Source organism: Tamandua tetradactyla, chromosome 7, assembly GCF_023851605.1.
Source record: "Tamandua tetradactyla isolate mTamTet1 chromosome 7, mTamTet1.pri, whole genome shotgun sequence".
In the NCBI taxonomy this organism is placed as follows: domain Eukaryota; kingdom Metazoa; phylum Chordata; class Mammalia; order Pilosa; family Myrmecophagidae; genus Tamandua; species Tamandua tetradactyla.
In genome coordinates, this window is record NC_135333.1 from 68,780,851 (window position 1) to 68,796,501 (window position 15,651).

Sequence of the window (15,651 nt, forward strand, 5' to 3'; positions counted from 1 at the left end):
TAGTAACTTTTAGGCATGCCTATAAGTAGTCTGGGCTTCTATGCTACTGTCATGGTCAGCTTCATGTGTCAACTTGGCCAAGTGGTGGTACCTGTTTGTCTGTTTGGGCAAGTGCTGGCCTGTCTGTTGCAATGAGGACATTTTATAGAGTTAGATCATGATCATGTCAGCTGCATCCGCACCTGATTCCATTTCTAATCAGCCAGGTGAAGTGTCTTCTGCAATGAGTGATGCTCAATCTAATCACTGGAAGCCTTTTAAGGAGGATTCAGAAGAGACAGGCTCTCTTCCTGCTTTAGCCAGTGAGCCTCTCCAGTGGAGTTCATCCAGACTTTCCATCGGAGTTGTCAGCTTCACATCCTGCCCAGATTTTGTACTCTTTGTTCCTGTGGTCACAGGAGACAGTTTTATAAATTTTAAATTTGTAAGTATACCCTGTTGATTCTGTTTCTCTAGAGAACACAAACTAATGCCGCTACCTGCATAAGCTTCACAAGAGTAAGCCTCAAGAGCCAAGATGGCAGCTTAGTGAGGTGTGGGATTTGGTTCATCCTTCACAGCAGCTAGTAAATAGGCATGAACAGTACAGAACAACTGCTGGGGCCATGTCAATGACCAGACACACAGTGTACCCCAGTCTGGACCAGCTGGAGTAGCTGCAAGTCCCCCAAGAACTGTGAGTTCCCCAAGCCACAGTGACCAGCCCTCCTCCCCCACAGCCTGCTTCCCAGAAGGGAAAGGAAAGGAACTTTACTAGCAGCAGGGGCTGAGCAATAAAAACTTCAATTGTGGAATTAATTAACAAATTCTGACTGCTAAAAATAGGACCCCAGCTCAGCTGAACTTCAAGTAAAAGCAAAGGTCGCTGGTTTTTGACATGGCACAGAGGGGACAGGGCTGACAGAAAAAGAAAAAAGAAAAAAAGAAGCTTTTTTTAAAAAAACTGAAAAGGTCTGGGCCCTGCAGGAAAAAAGGGGCACATAGGACCTGGCAATACAGAGACAACATACCAAATTAAGCTCTTGATTGGCAAACCTGAGGAAAGGGGTCCTGCTCTGAAAAGGATTTTTCTCTTTCTCTTTTGTGGCTGTGTTTCTAAGGATTGATTACTCTTTGGATACAGCTACAAGGCTTCTCAGGCTCTACTGCCCCAGGCATAGGCAGAATTGAGCTTGTTTGAGAGCTTGTCTGGAGTCATGCCTTCCCCAGGAAAGGGGTGGGGCCCAGCTCAAGTGGAATCCCTTCTTCAAGGAATTCAGACCCCAGGGTCTGGAAAAGTGAAGCAATTAAAGCCAGCCTACAACCTGTCCTCTGTCTCTGCCATGCCCCCAGCAGGAAGAGAAGGCTGAAGTTAAAAGTACTGCATCACCTTATGCTGCTGCGAACCGCAGGCAGAGGAGCACCACATACCAGGCAGGATAGGAAAAAACAAGAGTGCAGAGGCTTCATAGGAAAGCCTTTCAACCTGCTGGGTCTCATCCTCAGGGAAAACTGATGCAAGTGACTATTTCCTCCTGAGAGGAGACCAGTTTGGTTGGGAAAATCTGACTGGGGTCTATAATACCTAAGTAGACCCTCCTAAGCAGTGGGGGAAAGGCACCATACAGGCAGAGCAAGAAACAAAAAAACAAGAACTGAAAAATTTGATGTATTAAACAAAACCTAATCTAGAGGACTAGAATAAGCTGAACTGAATGTCAAAGAACAGATGTACAACAAAGTCATCCATCAAGAAAATCCTAGGGAAAAAAAAGGGAAAATCTCCAGAATAAATTAATTAAGGTAATTAAATGCCTAGACACCAGCAGAAAAAATAACAAATGTTACTAGGAAAATTGAAGCTATGGCCCAGTCAAAGGAACAAACCAACAATTCAAATGAGATACAGGAGTTGAAACAATTAATTCAGAATGTTCGAACAGACATGGAAAACCTCATCAAAAATCAAATCCATGAATTGAGGGAGGATATAAATAAGGCAAGGAATGAAAAAAAGAAGAAATCAGAAATCTGAAAAAAACAAATCACAGAACTTATGGGAATGAAAGGCACAGTAGAAGAGAAGAAAAAAACAATGGAAACCTACAATGTTAGATTTCAAGAGGCAGAAGATAGGATTAGTGAACTGGAGGATGGGACATCTTAAACCTGACAAGCAAAAGAAAATATAGGGAAAAGAATGAAAAAATATGAGCTCAAGGAATTGAATGGCAATATTAAGTGCACAAATATACGCGTTGTGGGTGTCCACAAGAGAAGGGAAAAGGAGGAGAAAAACTAATGGAGGAAATTATCACTGAAAATTTCCCAACTCTTATGAAGACTTAAAATTACAGATCCAAGAAGTGCAGTGTACCTAACTGAATAAATCCAAATAGATGTACTCCAAGACAGTTACTAATCAGAATGTCAGATGTCAAAGAGAAAGAGAGAAACTTGAAAGCAGCAAGAGAAAAACAACCCATCACATACAAGGGAAGCCCAATAAGGCTATGTGTAATTTCTCAGCAGAAACCATGGAGGTGAAAGGACAGTGGGATGATATATTTAAGATACTAAAAGAGAAAAACTGCCAACCAAGAATTCTACATCCAACAAAACTATCCTTTAAAATGAGGGAAAAAATATGAGCAGGGACTCATATTTAAAACATTTGCAGACAAAAATTCACTGAGAGAATTCATGACCAAGAGACCAGCTCTGCAAGAAATACTAAAGGGAGTGCTAGAGACAGATAGGAAAAGACAAGAGAGAGAGGTGTGGAGAAGAGTGTAGAAATGAAGAATATCAGTAATGGTAAAAAGAAGAGAAATTACATATGACATATAAAATCCAAAAGGCAAAATGGCAGAAGAAAGTACTGCCTGAACAGTAATAACACTAAATGTTAATGGATTAAACTCCCCAATCAAAAGACATAGACTGGCGAATGGTTAAAAAACAGGACCCATCTATATGCTGTCTCCACAAAACACATCTTAGACCCAAGGATATACGTAGGTTGAAAGTGGAAGGTTGGGAAAAGATACTCCATGCAAATAACAATCAGAAAAGAACAGGAGTAGCTATACTAATATCCAACAAATTAGACTTCAAATGTAAAACAATTAAAAGAGACAATGAAGGACATTATGTATTAATAAAAGGAACAATTCAACAAGAAGACATAACTCATAAATATTTATGCACTGAGCCAGAATGCTCCCAAATACATGAGGCAAACACTGAAAACAGAAATAGACACATCTACCATAATAGTTGGAGACTTCAATTCCCCACTCTCATCAATGGACAGAACATCTAGACAGAGGATCAATAAAGAAACAGAAAATTTGAATAATACAATAAATGAGCTAGACTTAACAGACATAAATAGAACATTGCACCCCAAAACAACAGTATACACCTTTTTCTCAAGTGCTCATGGATCATTCTCAAGGGCAGACCATATGTTGGGATGCAAAGCAAGTCTCAATAAATTTAAAAAGATTGAAATCATACAAAACACTTTCTCAGATCATAAAGGAATGAAGTTGGAAATCAATAATAGGCAAAGTACCAGAAAATTTCAAATATATGGAGGCTCAACAACACATTTTTAAACAACCAGTGAGTCAAGGAAGAAATTACAAGAGAAATCAGTAAATATCTCAAGGCAAATGAAAATGAAAACACAACATATCAAAATTTATGGGCTGCAGCAAAGGCAGTGCTAAGAGGGAAATTTATTGCCCTAAATGCCTATATCAAAAAAAAAAAAAACAAAGAAAGAGCAAAAATCGAGGAATTAACTGTCCACTTGGAAGAACTAGAAAAAGAACAGTAAACTAACCCCAAAGCAAGCAAAAGAAAAGAAATAGTGAAGATTAGAGCAGAAAAAAATGAAATTGAGAACATGAAAACAATCGAGAAAATCAACAAAACCAGAAGCTCGTTCTATGAGAAAATCAATAATTGATGGATCCTTAGCAAGGTTGACAAAAAGAAGAAGAGAGAGGATGCAAATAAATAAAATCAGAAATGGAAGAGGAGACATAACCACTGAGCCCACAGAAATAAAGGAAGTAATGAGAGGAGACTATGAACAACTTTATGTTAATAAATACTACAATGTAGATGAAATGGACAACTTCCTAGAAAGGCATAAACAACGAACATTGACTCGAGAAGAAATAGACGACCTCAACAAACCAATCACAATAAAGAAATTGAATCAGTCATTAAGAAGCTCCCCAAAAAGAAAAGTCCAGGACCAGATGGCTTCACATGTGAATTCTACCAAACATTCAAGAAAGAATTAGTACCAATCCTGCTCAAACTCTTCAAAAAAATTGAAGAGGAGGGAAAGCTACCTAACTCATTCTACAAAGCTAAAATCATCACCCTCATACCAAAGTCAGACAAAGATTTTATGAGAAAAGAAAACTACAGATCAATCCCTCTAATGAATATAGATACAAAACTCCTCAAGAAAATTCTTGTAAATCGAATCCAGCAGCACATTAAAAGAATTATACACCATGACCAAGTAGGATTCATCCCAGGTATGCAAGGATGGTTCAACATAAGAAAATCAATTAGTGTAATACACCATATCAACAAATCAAAGTAGAAAAACCATATGATCATCTCGATTGATGCAGAAAAGGCATTTGACAAAATTCAGCATCCTTTCTTAATGAAAACACTTCAAAGGATAGGAATAGAAGGGAACTTCCTCAACATAATAAAGGGAATATATGAAAAAACCACAGCTAACATCATCCTCAATGGGAAAAAACTGAAAACTTTCCCCCTAAGATCAGGAACAAGACAAGGATGTCCACTATCACCACTGTTATTCAACATTGTGTTAGAAGTTCTAGCCAGAGTAATTAGACAAGAAAAATAAACACAACGCATCAGAATTGGAAAGGAATAAGTAAAACTCTTACTGTTTGCAGATGATATGATATTATTTGTTGAAAACCCTGAAAAATCCACAGCAAAACTACTAGAGCTAATAAATGAGTACAGCAAAGTGGCAGGTTACAAGAGCAACACTCAAAAATCTGTACTGTTTCTAAACACTAGTAATGAACAATCTGAGGGGGAAATCAAGAAAAATTGCAACCAAAAGTGTAAAATATTTAGAAATAAATTTAACTAAAGATACAAAAGGCCTATACAAAGAAAACTACAAGAAATTGTCAAAAGAAATCACAGAAGAACTAAATAAATGGAAGGGCATGCTGTGTTCATGGATTGAAAGACTAAATATAGTTAAGATGTCAATTCTGCCTCAGTTGATTTACAGATTCAATGCAATACCAATTAAAATTCCAAAAACTTACTTTTCAGAAATAGAAAAACCAATAACCAAATTTATCTGGAAGGGCAGTGTGCCCTGAATAGCTAAAAGTGTCCTGAGAAAAAAAATGAAGTCAGAGATCTCAAGCTATCTGACTTTAAGGCATATTATAAGGCTACAGTGGTCAAAACAGCATGGTTCTGGCATAAAGATAGATATACTGACCAATAGAATAGAATAGAGTGTTCAGATATAGACCCTCTCATCTATGGACAATTGATCTTTTATAAGGCAGTCAAGCCAACTCACCTGGGACAGAACAGTCTCTTCAATAAATGGTACCTAGAGAACTGGATATCCAATGCAAAAGAATGAAAGAGGATCCATATCTGACACCCTATACAAAAATTAACTCAAAATGGATCAAAGACCTAAACATTAGATCTAAGACCATAAAACTGTTAGAAGAAAATTTAGGGAAATATCTTACGAATCTTATACTAGGAGGCAGTTTCCTAGACCTTGCACCCAAAGCACAAGAAAGAAAAGAAGGGAGGGAGGGAAGGAGGGAGGGAGGAGAGAGAGGGAGAGGGAGAGGGAGAGGGAGAGGGAGAGGGAGAGGGAGAGGGAGAGGGAGAGAGAGAGAGAGAGAGAGAGAGAGAGAAAGGGGAACTCCTCAAAATTAAAACTTTTGCACATCAAAGAACTTCATCGAGAAAGTAAAAAGACAGCTTACACAATGTGAGACAATATTTGGAAACAATATATCAGATAAAGGTCTAGTATCCAGAATATATAAAGAGATTGTTCAACTCAACAACAAAAAGACAGACAACCCAATTACAAAATGGGCAAAAGACATGAACAGACACTTCTCAGAAGAGGAAATACAAATGGCCAAAAGGCACATGAAAAGATGCTCAACTTTCCTGGCTATTAGGGAAATGCAAATCAAAACCACGATGAGATATCATCTCACACCCACCAGAATGGCCATTATCAATAAAACAGAAAATGACAAGTGCTGGAGAAGATGAGGAGAAAGAGGCACACTTATTCACTGTTGGTGGGAATGTCAAATGGTACAACCACTGTGGAAGGCAGTTTGGCAGTTCCTCAGGAAGCTAAGTATAGAACTGCCGTATGATCCAGCAATACCATTGCTAGGTATCTACTCAGAGGACATGAGGGCAAGAACACAAGCAGACATATGCACAACAATGTTTATAGCAGCATTATTTGCCATTGCTAAGAGATGGACACAGCCAAAATGCCTATCAACAGACAAGTGGCTAAACAAGCTGTGGTATATATACGATGGAATATTATGCAGCTGTGAGACAGAATAAAGTCATGAAGCATGTAACAACATGGATGGACCTTAAGGACATTATGCTGAGTGAGACTAGCCAAAAACTAAAGGACAAATACTGTATGGTCTCATTGATATGAACTGACATTAGTGAATAAACTTGGAATATATTGTTCGTAACAGAGACCATCAGGAGATAGAAATAGGGTAAGATATTGGGTAACTGGAGCTGAAGGAATACAGACTGTGCAACAGGACTGGATACAAAAACTCAGAAATGGACAGCACAATACTACCTAACTGTAATATAATTACGTTAAAACACTGAATGAAGCTGCCTGTGAGAATGATAGAAGGAGGAGGGCTGGGGACATAAATGAAATCAGAAAGAAAGATAGATGTTAAAGATTGAGATGGTATAATCTAGGAATGCCTAGAGTGTATAATAATAGTGAAATGTACAAGGTACAATTTTACAAATGTTTTTGCATGAGGAAGAACAAAGGATTGTCATTATTGCAGGGTACTGAAAATAGATGATAATTAATATTTTAAAATGTCACCTTCTGTGTGAGACTAAAGCAAAAAAATGTTTATTTGTTACAAAATTTATATTTTGACTAGTGCATTTCCTAATATAACTTATATAAATAGTTTGATTGAACGCCATAAGTACTTGGAATCTCAAGTAGGACATGAGATTTTACTGGTTTGTCCAGAGTGACACCCCGATGAATCCCAGAGTGATTCAATCAGTGATCTGCAAAGCCCCCTTCGGAGAGTGGTGAGAATGGGGAGAAATTCAACTTCCCCAAGTTGAATTCTTGATATTCTCACAAGCAGTGTGGACAACCAAAGCTATACGCTGAGCCCCCAGTCTTGGGGTTTGTTCATATGAAATGTAACCCCACAAAGGATAGGTCAAGTCTACTTAAAATTTAGGCCTAAGAGTCACCCCCAAGAGAGCCTCTTTTGTTGCTCAGATGTAGCCTCTCTCTTCAGCCAACACAACGAGCAGTCTCATCACCCTACCCCTCTCTACGTGGGACATGATTCCCAGGGGTGTGGACCTTCCTGGCAACATGGGACAGAGATCTTGGAATGAACGGAGACTCAGCATCAAGGGATTGAGAAAAACCCTAGAATGAGCTGAGACTTAGCATCAAGGGATTGAGAAAACCTTCTTGGCCAAAAGGGGGAAGAGGGAAATGAGACAAAGTGTCCATGGCTGAGAGATTCCAAACAGAGTCGACAGGTTATCCTGGAGGTTACTCTTATGCATCAAGTAGATATCATCTTGTTATTCAAGATGTTATGGAGAGGCTGGAGGGAACTGCCTGAAAATGTAGAGCTGTGTTCCAGTAGTCATGTTTCTTGAGGATGATTGAATAATGATACAGCTGTCACAATGTGACTGTGTGATTGTGAAAACCTTGTGTCTGATGCTCCTTTTATCTACCTTGTCAACAAAGGAGTAGAACATATGGAATAAAAATAAATAATAGGGGGAACAAATGCTAAAATAAATTTAGTTTAAATGCTAGTGATCAATGACAGCGAGGGGTAAGGGGTATGGTATGTATAACTTTTTTTTCTCTGTTATCATTTTATTTCTTTTTCTGTTATCTTTTTATTTCTTTTTCTAAATTGATGCAAATGTTCTAAGAAATGATGAATATGCAACTAAGTGATGATATTGTGAATTACTGATTATGTATGTTGTTTTATTTTGTTTATTTTTTAATTAATAATTTTTTTTTAAATCAAAAAAAAGAATGTGTTTCTGTCTTGTAATTTTTTTTAATTAATAAAAAAAAAGAACAAAAAAAAGCAGGGGGAAATTTTTTTTTTTTAAATACCAAAAAAACACCAAACACAAACATTCCTATTTTGAGCATTCCGTTCTACATGTATAATCAGTAATTCACAATATAATCACATAGTTGTATATTCATCATCATGATCATTTCTTGGAACATTTGCATCTATTCAGAAAAAGAAAATGAAAATAGAAAAAAATGTATACATACCATACCCCTCACCCCTCCCTTTCATTGATCACTAGCATTTCAAACTACATTTTTAACATTTGTTCCCCCATTATTTATTTTTATTCCATATGTTCCTCTCATCTGTTGACAAGGTAGATAAAAGGAGCATCAGACACAAGGTTTTCACAATCACACAGTCACATTGTGAAAGCTAAATCATCATACAATCATCTTCAAGAAACATGGCTACTGGAACATAGCTCTACATTTTCAGGCAGTTCCCTCCAGCCTCTCCATTACACCTTGAATAACAAGGTGATATCTACTTAATGGGTAAGAATAACCTCCAGGATAACCTCTCGACTCTGTTAGGAATCTCTCAGCCATTGACACTTTGTCTCATTTCACTCTTCCCGCTTTTGGTCAAGAAGGTTTTCTCCGTCCCTGATGCTGAGTCTCAGCTCATTCTAGGGTTTTTCTCAATCCCTAGATGCTGAGTCTCAGCTCATTCTAGGATTTCTGTCCCATGTTGCCAGGAAGGTCCATACCCCTGAGAGTCATGTCGCACGTAGACAGGGGGAAGGTGGTGAGTTTGCTTGTTGTGTTGGCTGGAGAGGCCACATCTGAGCAACAAAAGAGGTTCTCTTGGGGGTGATTCTTAGGCCTAATTTTAAGTAGGCTTGACCTATCTTTTTTTAAATGGGCATTGACCTATCTCTTGTGGGGTTAAGTTTCATATGAACAAACCACAGGGGGGAATTTTAAGGTTGTACATAAACCAAGAATTTTAAAAAAAGCAACATAAGGACTGTACAATACATTGAACTTAATACAAACAGACTATATTAATAGTACAATTATAAAAATAATTGTGGGTGGTGCAACAGTGGCTCACTGGCAGAATTCTTGCCTGCCATGCTGGAGGTTCGATTTCCTGTACCTGCACATGCAAAAAAAAAAAAAAAAATTCTTTCCTGAATTGTAGTAAATGTACCAAACCAATACAAGGTATTACTAATACTAATATTACTATTAGTAATTACACTAATATTACTATAGGATGGTTTATGGAAACTCCATATTTTATGTATGATTTTCCTGCAAACCTACAAGTAACCCAATAAAAAATAAATTTAAAAAGTAATAAACCACAATGAGATACTACTTCACAGCCATTAGCCATTATTAAAAGAAGTGAAAATAAGTGTTGGTGAGGATATAGAGAAATAGGAACGCTTGTGTATTGCTGGTAGGATTGTGAAGTGGTGCAGCACTGTGAAAAACAACTTTAAATTTCCTCAAAAAGTTATATATAGAATTACCACATGACTGTCAGTGTACAATTGTCAAATTCTACACTATACCCCAAAGAATTGAAAACAGGGACTTGAACAGGTATTTGCATGCCAAAATTAATAAAAGCCTTATTCATAATAGTCTAAAGGTGGAAATAACCCAAGCGTCCTTGTCAGATGAATTGATAAACAAAATGTGGTATAGTCATGCAATGGAATATAATACAACCATAAAGAGGGATGAAGTTCTGATATATGTGACAATATGGACAAACCTTGAAGACAAAAAGTGAAATTAGCCAGACACAAAAGGACAACTATGGTATGATTACACTTACATTAAATATCCAGTATAGGCAAATTCATATAGACAGAAAGTAGAACGTAGATTAAAGCTTACCAAGGGTTGGGGGAATGAGGAATGGGGAATGGGGAATTATAGCTTAATGAGCAGACAGTTTCTGTTGTGGGTGATGAAAAACTTTTCATAATGGATTGTGGTGATGTTAGTACAACATGGTGAACATAATCAACAGCACTGAATTACATACTTGAATACAGTTAAAAATAGAAATTTAACTGTTACTAGACTATAAATTAAAAAATAATAACCCATGGAACTGTACAACACAAACAGTTAAACCATTAACTGTATAATTACAAAAATGCGCTTTCATGAATTGTAACAAATGCACCATACCAATGTAAGGTGTTATAATAGGATGATATATGGAGACCCTCTATTTTATGCATGATTTTTCTGAAAACCCACAACTTCCCTAACTAAAAAAACAAAGACTAACCTAGCAAATTTTATGGTATATTTAAATGTTACCTTGGTAAAAAGAAAAAAATTAAAAGTTAAAAAAAAAGTGGAGTGCTTTTGCCTCACCTCTTCAATGTGGGTTGACCTGTGAATTCCTTTGTCCCAGAGAATATAACAGAAGTGACACAATGCAGCTTCTTGGCCTAGGTCTTAGAACATCTTGCAGCTTCTATTTTTGCTCTTGGAGATACAGTCTTTCTGTAAAGAAGCTTGGGCTAGAGCACTAAATAATGAAAGACCATGTACAGACAGAATCTCAGCTATTTTCAGTGAGGTACCAAACATGTGAATGAGGACTTCTTGGACATTCTAACCCTGGCGAAGCAACCAGGTAAATGCAACCACATAATTGACCCCAGCCCACTTGAAAAAGCCATGTGGTTATATAGTCTTCTTCAAGAATCAAGGCTACTATAACACAGTTCAACAGTTTCAGGTACTTCCCTCTAGCCATTCCAATACAACTAAAAAGGAATATTTACATAATGCATAAGAATAGCCTCCAGGATAACCTCCTAACTGTTTGAAACCTCTCAGCCACTGAGACTGTCTCATTTCTCTCCTCCCCCTTTCGATCAAGAAGGGTTTCTCATTCTGATGATGCTAGCCCCAGCTCATCCCCGGGAGTCGGGTCCCAAGTTGCCAGGGAAATTTACTTCCCTAGATTCATGTTCCACATAGGAGGAAAGGAAAATGAGTTCATCTGCCAAATTGGCTTAAGAGAGGCCATATCTGAGCCACAAGAGGCCTTCTGGGGGTGACTCCTAAGTATAATTATCAATAAGCTTACCCTCTCCTTTGCAGGAATAAGTTTCATAGGGGCAAGCCCCAAGATCGAGGTCTCAGCCTGTTGAATTGATTATCCCCAGTGCTCAAAAAATATCAGGAATTCCCCAAACGGCGAAGCTGAATATTTCCTTCTTTCTCCCCAGTCACCCAAGGGGACTTTGCAAATTCTTTTTAATTCTCTGCCCAAATTATTCTAGGATGTATCAGGGCATCACACCAACCTGTACAAACCAACAAGATCTCACACCCTATTCAAGATTCCATGTGTTCAAGTAAATTGACCACACAAGTTAAATTATATAATGTGTTACCAAAAATATAAATTTTGTGCCAAATAAACATTTCTCCCTTTGATCTTGCACAGAGCTTGAAGTTTGAAAATATGGGCCAGATCATCCTTCACCCAGCACTCTGATTTACCTTAGTCCTATCCAGATCAGCTCCATTCATATCTCTACATGAAGTCTGATCACTTTTTCAGCTTTTTAACAGTTGCTGAATGGGGTAATGCTGACTTTCATGGATTCAGTGCTCTAACTCTGAGCCTCAGGTGTCACATAAACACCCAAAATTTCAGAGAATAACCAGATTATAGTATGGATAATTTTAATTATTAAAAAAAGACACATTGAGTGGGCCACGGTGGCTCAGCAGGCAGAGTTCTCGCCTGCCATGCTGGAAATCCAGATTCGTTTCCCGGTGCCTAGGTATGTAAAAAAAAAAAAAAAAAAGAAAAAGACATATAGCTACCCAAAATTCAGCTCAGCCCTACCGATTGTATCTTTGGGGATTGGAACCAGGCTTTTGAAAGGTTAAACTGATGGTCGGTCAGGTTTAGGGACCACCAACTAATAATATCACTTACACAGTACTTATTGCCTCATTAAAGCGTACTATGAGATTATATCTTTAACACCCCTAACTAGGTGGGACAGCAGCTCTCGCGCTTCCCACCTGAAGACACTGAGATGGTAAGTTCCCGGGGAGTCAGCAATGAATGTGGATCATGAGGTTAGTGGAGGAAATGCATCGCTTGAGTTCAAAAAATGCTGATGAAAAGTTAAGTGTGAAATTTGGGGTCCTCTTCCGAGACGACAAATGTGCCAACCCCTTTGAAGCACTAGTAGGAACCCTCAAAGCTGCAAAACGAAGGAAGATTGTCACATACCTGGGAGAGCTCCTTTTGCAAGGTGTTCATGATGAAGTTGAAATTATATTGCTGCAAGAGTAATGGGGCTGTGTACATTTGCGTACTGTATTGTTTTTTCTGTTGTTGGTAAACTGGATTGTTAAGTCAACAGACAAACATGGGCATAAATTAATGTATTTTTATAGAACTTTAAAACAATATAAGACTTGTATTTTGGAAGTCTCTTGTTTTTGATATCTTGCAAGAAAATTAATGTATTACCCTATGAAATAAAATAACACCTATTATTTTTCAGGAGTCTGGTGAGAAAGGTGAGGCAATGAGGCTGTTTTTGGTAAACATCAAAAGATACTGCCATTCTATGTAAACAAGCTGAAGACTAACTCCCACGAGAAATATTATAATATATATGCATTTGTAATAAAGACATGTAACTATCTTGAAAAAAAAAGCAAACCCCTAACTAAAGAAGTACATTGGGGAAGGAGAAGAGGATATCTTAAACTTTTGTGTTTTCTTTACAGTTCTCAGCACAGAAATGGTTCCCAATAAACATGTGTTTATGTAAAAGTATAATTCCACTTTTTACTACATTTCATTTCAGTGTAGAAAGGTCTTTAGCAATATACTTAATATAACAGAATTATGGGACAGCTAAAAATGACCACTTCCAATGTATTGAGGAACAAATGTCAACAGGTGCAAACAGTAGGTTCTCTCACTAACATTTCCTTATTAAAAACCATAGATATAGCTAGGCGGCAAAGGTAAGGAGAGCCCAAACCATAGACTGTAAAATTAGAGGGAAGTCAGATTTCATCTTCTACATGAATGAAAAATAAAGTGTGGATATCACACTCCAACGAAGTCCCATTTTATTACAGAGAACATACAAAGTCCTTTCCTCATAAGGAAAATTCTTGTTCCCCTTTCAGGGTAACAGATGTACTACTTCCACAACCCCCAACCTTCTCTTCTACCGGTACTTCCCATGTCGGTTAAAGTGTTTGTAGAGATAGCTAATACGTTTGTTAAGATTGTGCAGGTCATCCGTGAACATCCGATTCCCAACCATTTTCTTCTTTCTGATACAACGCTGCAATTCATTGCCCTTCCAGCCTCGAAGCCATTTGGGACCTCTGATCAGTTCTTTGGGGTGCTTTTCAAAGTTTCCTGTATAATGTGAGAGATAAACCTGTTAGTTGCAAGAGGAGAGAACCAGCCTAGACCAGCTAAATCTTCAAATAACATTTACATCTTCCTGAACAGCACCTGAGGACAAGTACAGTGTCAAGAGCACAGATTCTCCAGTCAGACTGCTTGGGATTCAAATTCTGGCACTGTCATTTACTAGCTTTGGAAAAATTAATCTCCCTGTGCTCAGTTTCTTCACCTGTAAAGTGAAAGGATTATTATAGGGATTAAATTGATTTAGTACCTGTAAGGCACTCACAACAGTGCCCAGCCACATAAGTGTTTGCTCTTACTATTGGGCACGGTTGTCAGTCCCTACACGGATGAAAACAAGATAGTCTTTACGGTGTAATTGTCATTTTGAATTCTGCACTATGCAAAGAATCAAGTCTTACCCAGGATCCCGATGTTGTCATACACCCCGAACATGGCTCTCTTCTCATTCCAACGATCCACCACTTTAGGGGGTGGGAGGGTGAGCCTCACCCGGGACAATCCTGGAACGCCTGGGGATGGAAAAGAAAGGAAATGGGTCTGAGCCCCCTACTGAGAAGTTCACGGGGCGTCTTTCTATATAAGCTACTTACCCAGGGAGAAGCTTCTGCAGGCCAGAGGCACCCATCCCCACAGGCCCCTGCCTGCCCCCCAAGAGAGGCTCCCTGCCATTGCCCTCCTCTCCCCCACAACGGCACACCGCACGAGCCCAAGCGTGAGGACAAGAAGTGGCTCTCAAAATGATGATAACAAAGAACGCTCGCGCCGGCCTCACACTGGAACTAGGCAGCCATGTTGAACTTTTCCCAGGTAGCTCTGGGCGCAGGACCCACTTCGGCTCCTCCTTTCGCAACCACAAGTCCCGCCCCACAAATTCCTGTGCGGCTGCGCGTCCATGCCCTCTGCCGAGCCGTGAGGCGCTTCCGGTCTGCTCGCCGAGGCTTGAGCAGAGAGGTCCGGTTTGTCTTTGTCTAGGTCTCTCCAAAAGCGAAATCTCAAGAAAGTTCACCCTTTTGTGTCTCCTTGGGCGCTCCTCAACTCTGAGAGAGATGGAGGTCCAGGACCTGTGGAACCCGCAGCTCCGGGGTGTTCAAAAACTTTGTGCCTCACAACAGTCTTGCGCTATAACGGTTGTTTTTGTTTTTGGGTGCATGGTCCGGGAATCGAACCCGGGTCTCCCGCATGGAAGGCGAGCATTCTACCACTGGCCCACCTGTTGCACTCTATCGCTGTTTTATTATCCCCATTTTACAAAGGAGGAAACTTGAGTCTCAGCGTGAAGTGACTTGCGGGGCGTCATGAGACGGTGGAACCGAGATCACAGTCCAAGCTTCTTAACTGCTGGTCTGTACTTGCCTCCTATCATGGGGATGACCGACTGGGTCTCGGTCCCAGGAGCATGAGGACTACCCAGCTAGAAACGCGGCATGTCTGGCGGGCACCGCGGGAAACCCGGGAGTCGCCAGGCGATGGGAGGCGGGGCGCTGAAGCTTAACACCAGTATCTCCGCCTTCCTCTGAGGCGGGGCAGGTGCTCTGGCTTCTGCGCTGTGATTGGTCGGTCTCTAGCGATTGTCGCCATTGGTTCCCTTGCAGCCGTTGAGATTTGAACTCTGTGTTGGTGGCTTTGCCCGCGCGCCTCTTGGCCCAGAGGCGGGGTTTTACCTCTGCCCGGCTACAGTTGGCCACTTTCTCGGCTCGCTGGAAAGCCGCATCGATGATTGGTGCGTACTGTTCAGGCCCTGTTTTTCTCTCCCACTTCGGTTCGAAGACACGAGTCCGAGGAGCGGCGGTTGAAGGGCTCTAGTAAG

The 15,651-nt window shown here is 39.6% G+C and overlaps 2 protein-coding genes, 1 long non-coding RNA gene and 1 pseudogene across 4 annotated transcripts in view; 3 read left to right on the forward strand and 1 right to left on the reverse strand.

Annotated features, from left to right (window-relative positions):
- The window catches only part of LOC143691402 (uncharacterized), a 24,689-nt gene extending 11,498 nt beyond the window's left edge, over positions 1 to 13,191 (forward strand). The window contains exon 3 of the long non-coding RNA XR_013179506.1: positions 12,949 to 13,191. This is a non-coding gene — a long non-coding RNA (uncharacterized LOC143691402). The remainder of the gene's footprint in view (positions 1 to 12,948) is intronic.
- On the forward strand, positions 12,497 to 12,734 carry LOC143691401 (costars family protein ABRACL pseudogene; annotated as a pseudogene).
- Positions 13,192 to 13,511: 320 nt separating the features above from the next.
- On the reverse strand, positions 13,512 to 14,828 carry MRPL51 (mitochondrial ribosomal protein L51). Its single transcript, XM_077169805.1, has 3 exons — positions 14,435 to 14,828; positions 14,243 to 14,353; positions 13,512 to 13,826 (listed from the first exon to the last, which is right to left on the reverse strand). Exons 1-3 carry the CDS (start codon positions 14,511 to 14,513, stop codon positions 13,630 to 13,632), a joined length of 387 nt encoding a protein of 128 aa, XP_077025920.1. The 5' UTR covers positions 14,514 to 14,828; the 3' UTR covers positions 13,512 to 13,629.
- Positions 14,697 to 15,651, forward strand: part of NCAPD2 (non-SMC condensin I complex subunit D2) — a 29,454-nt gene continuing 28,499 nt past the window's right edge. For both annotated transcript variants that reach the window (XM_077169791.1, XM_077169793.1), the window contains exon 1: positions 14,697 to 15,651. The gene's annotated coding sequence lies outside the window, so the exon portion shown is untranslated.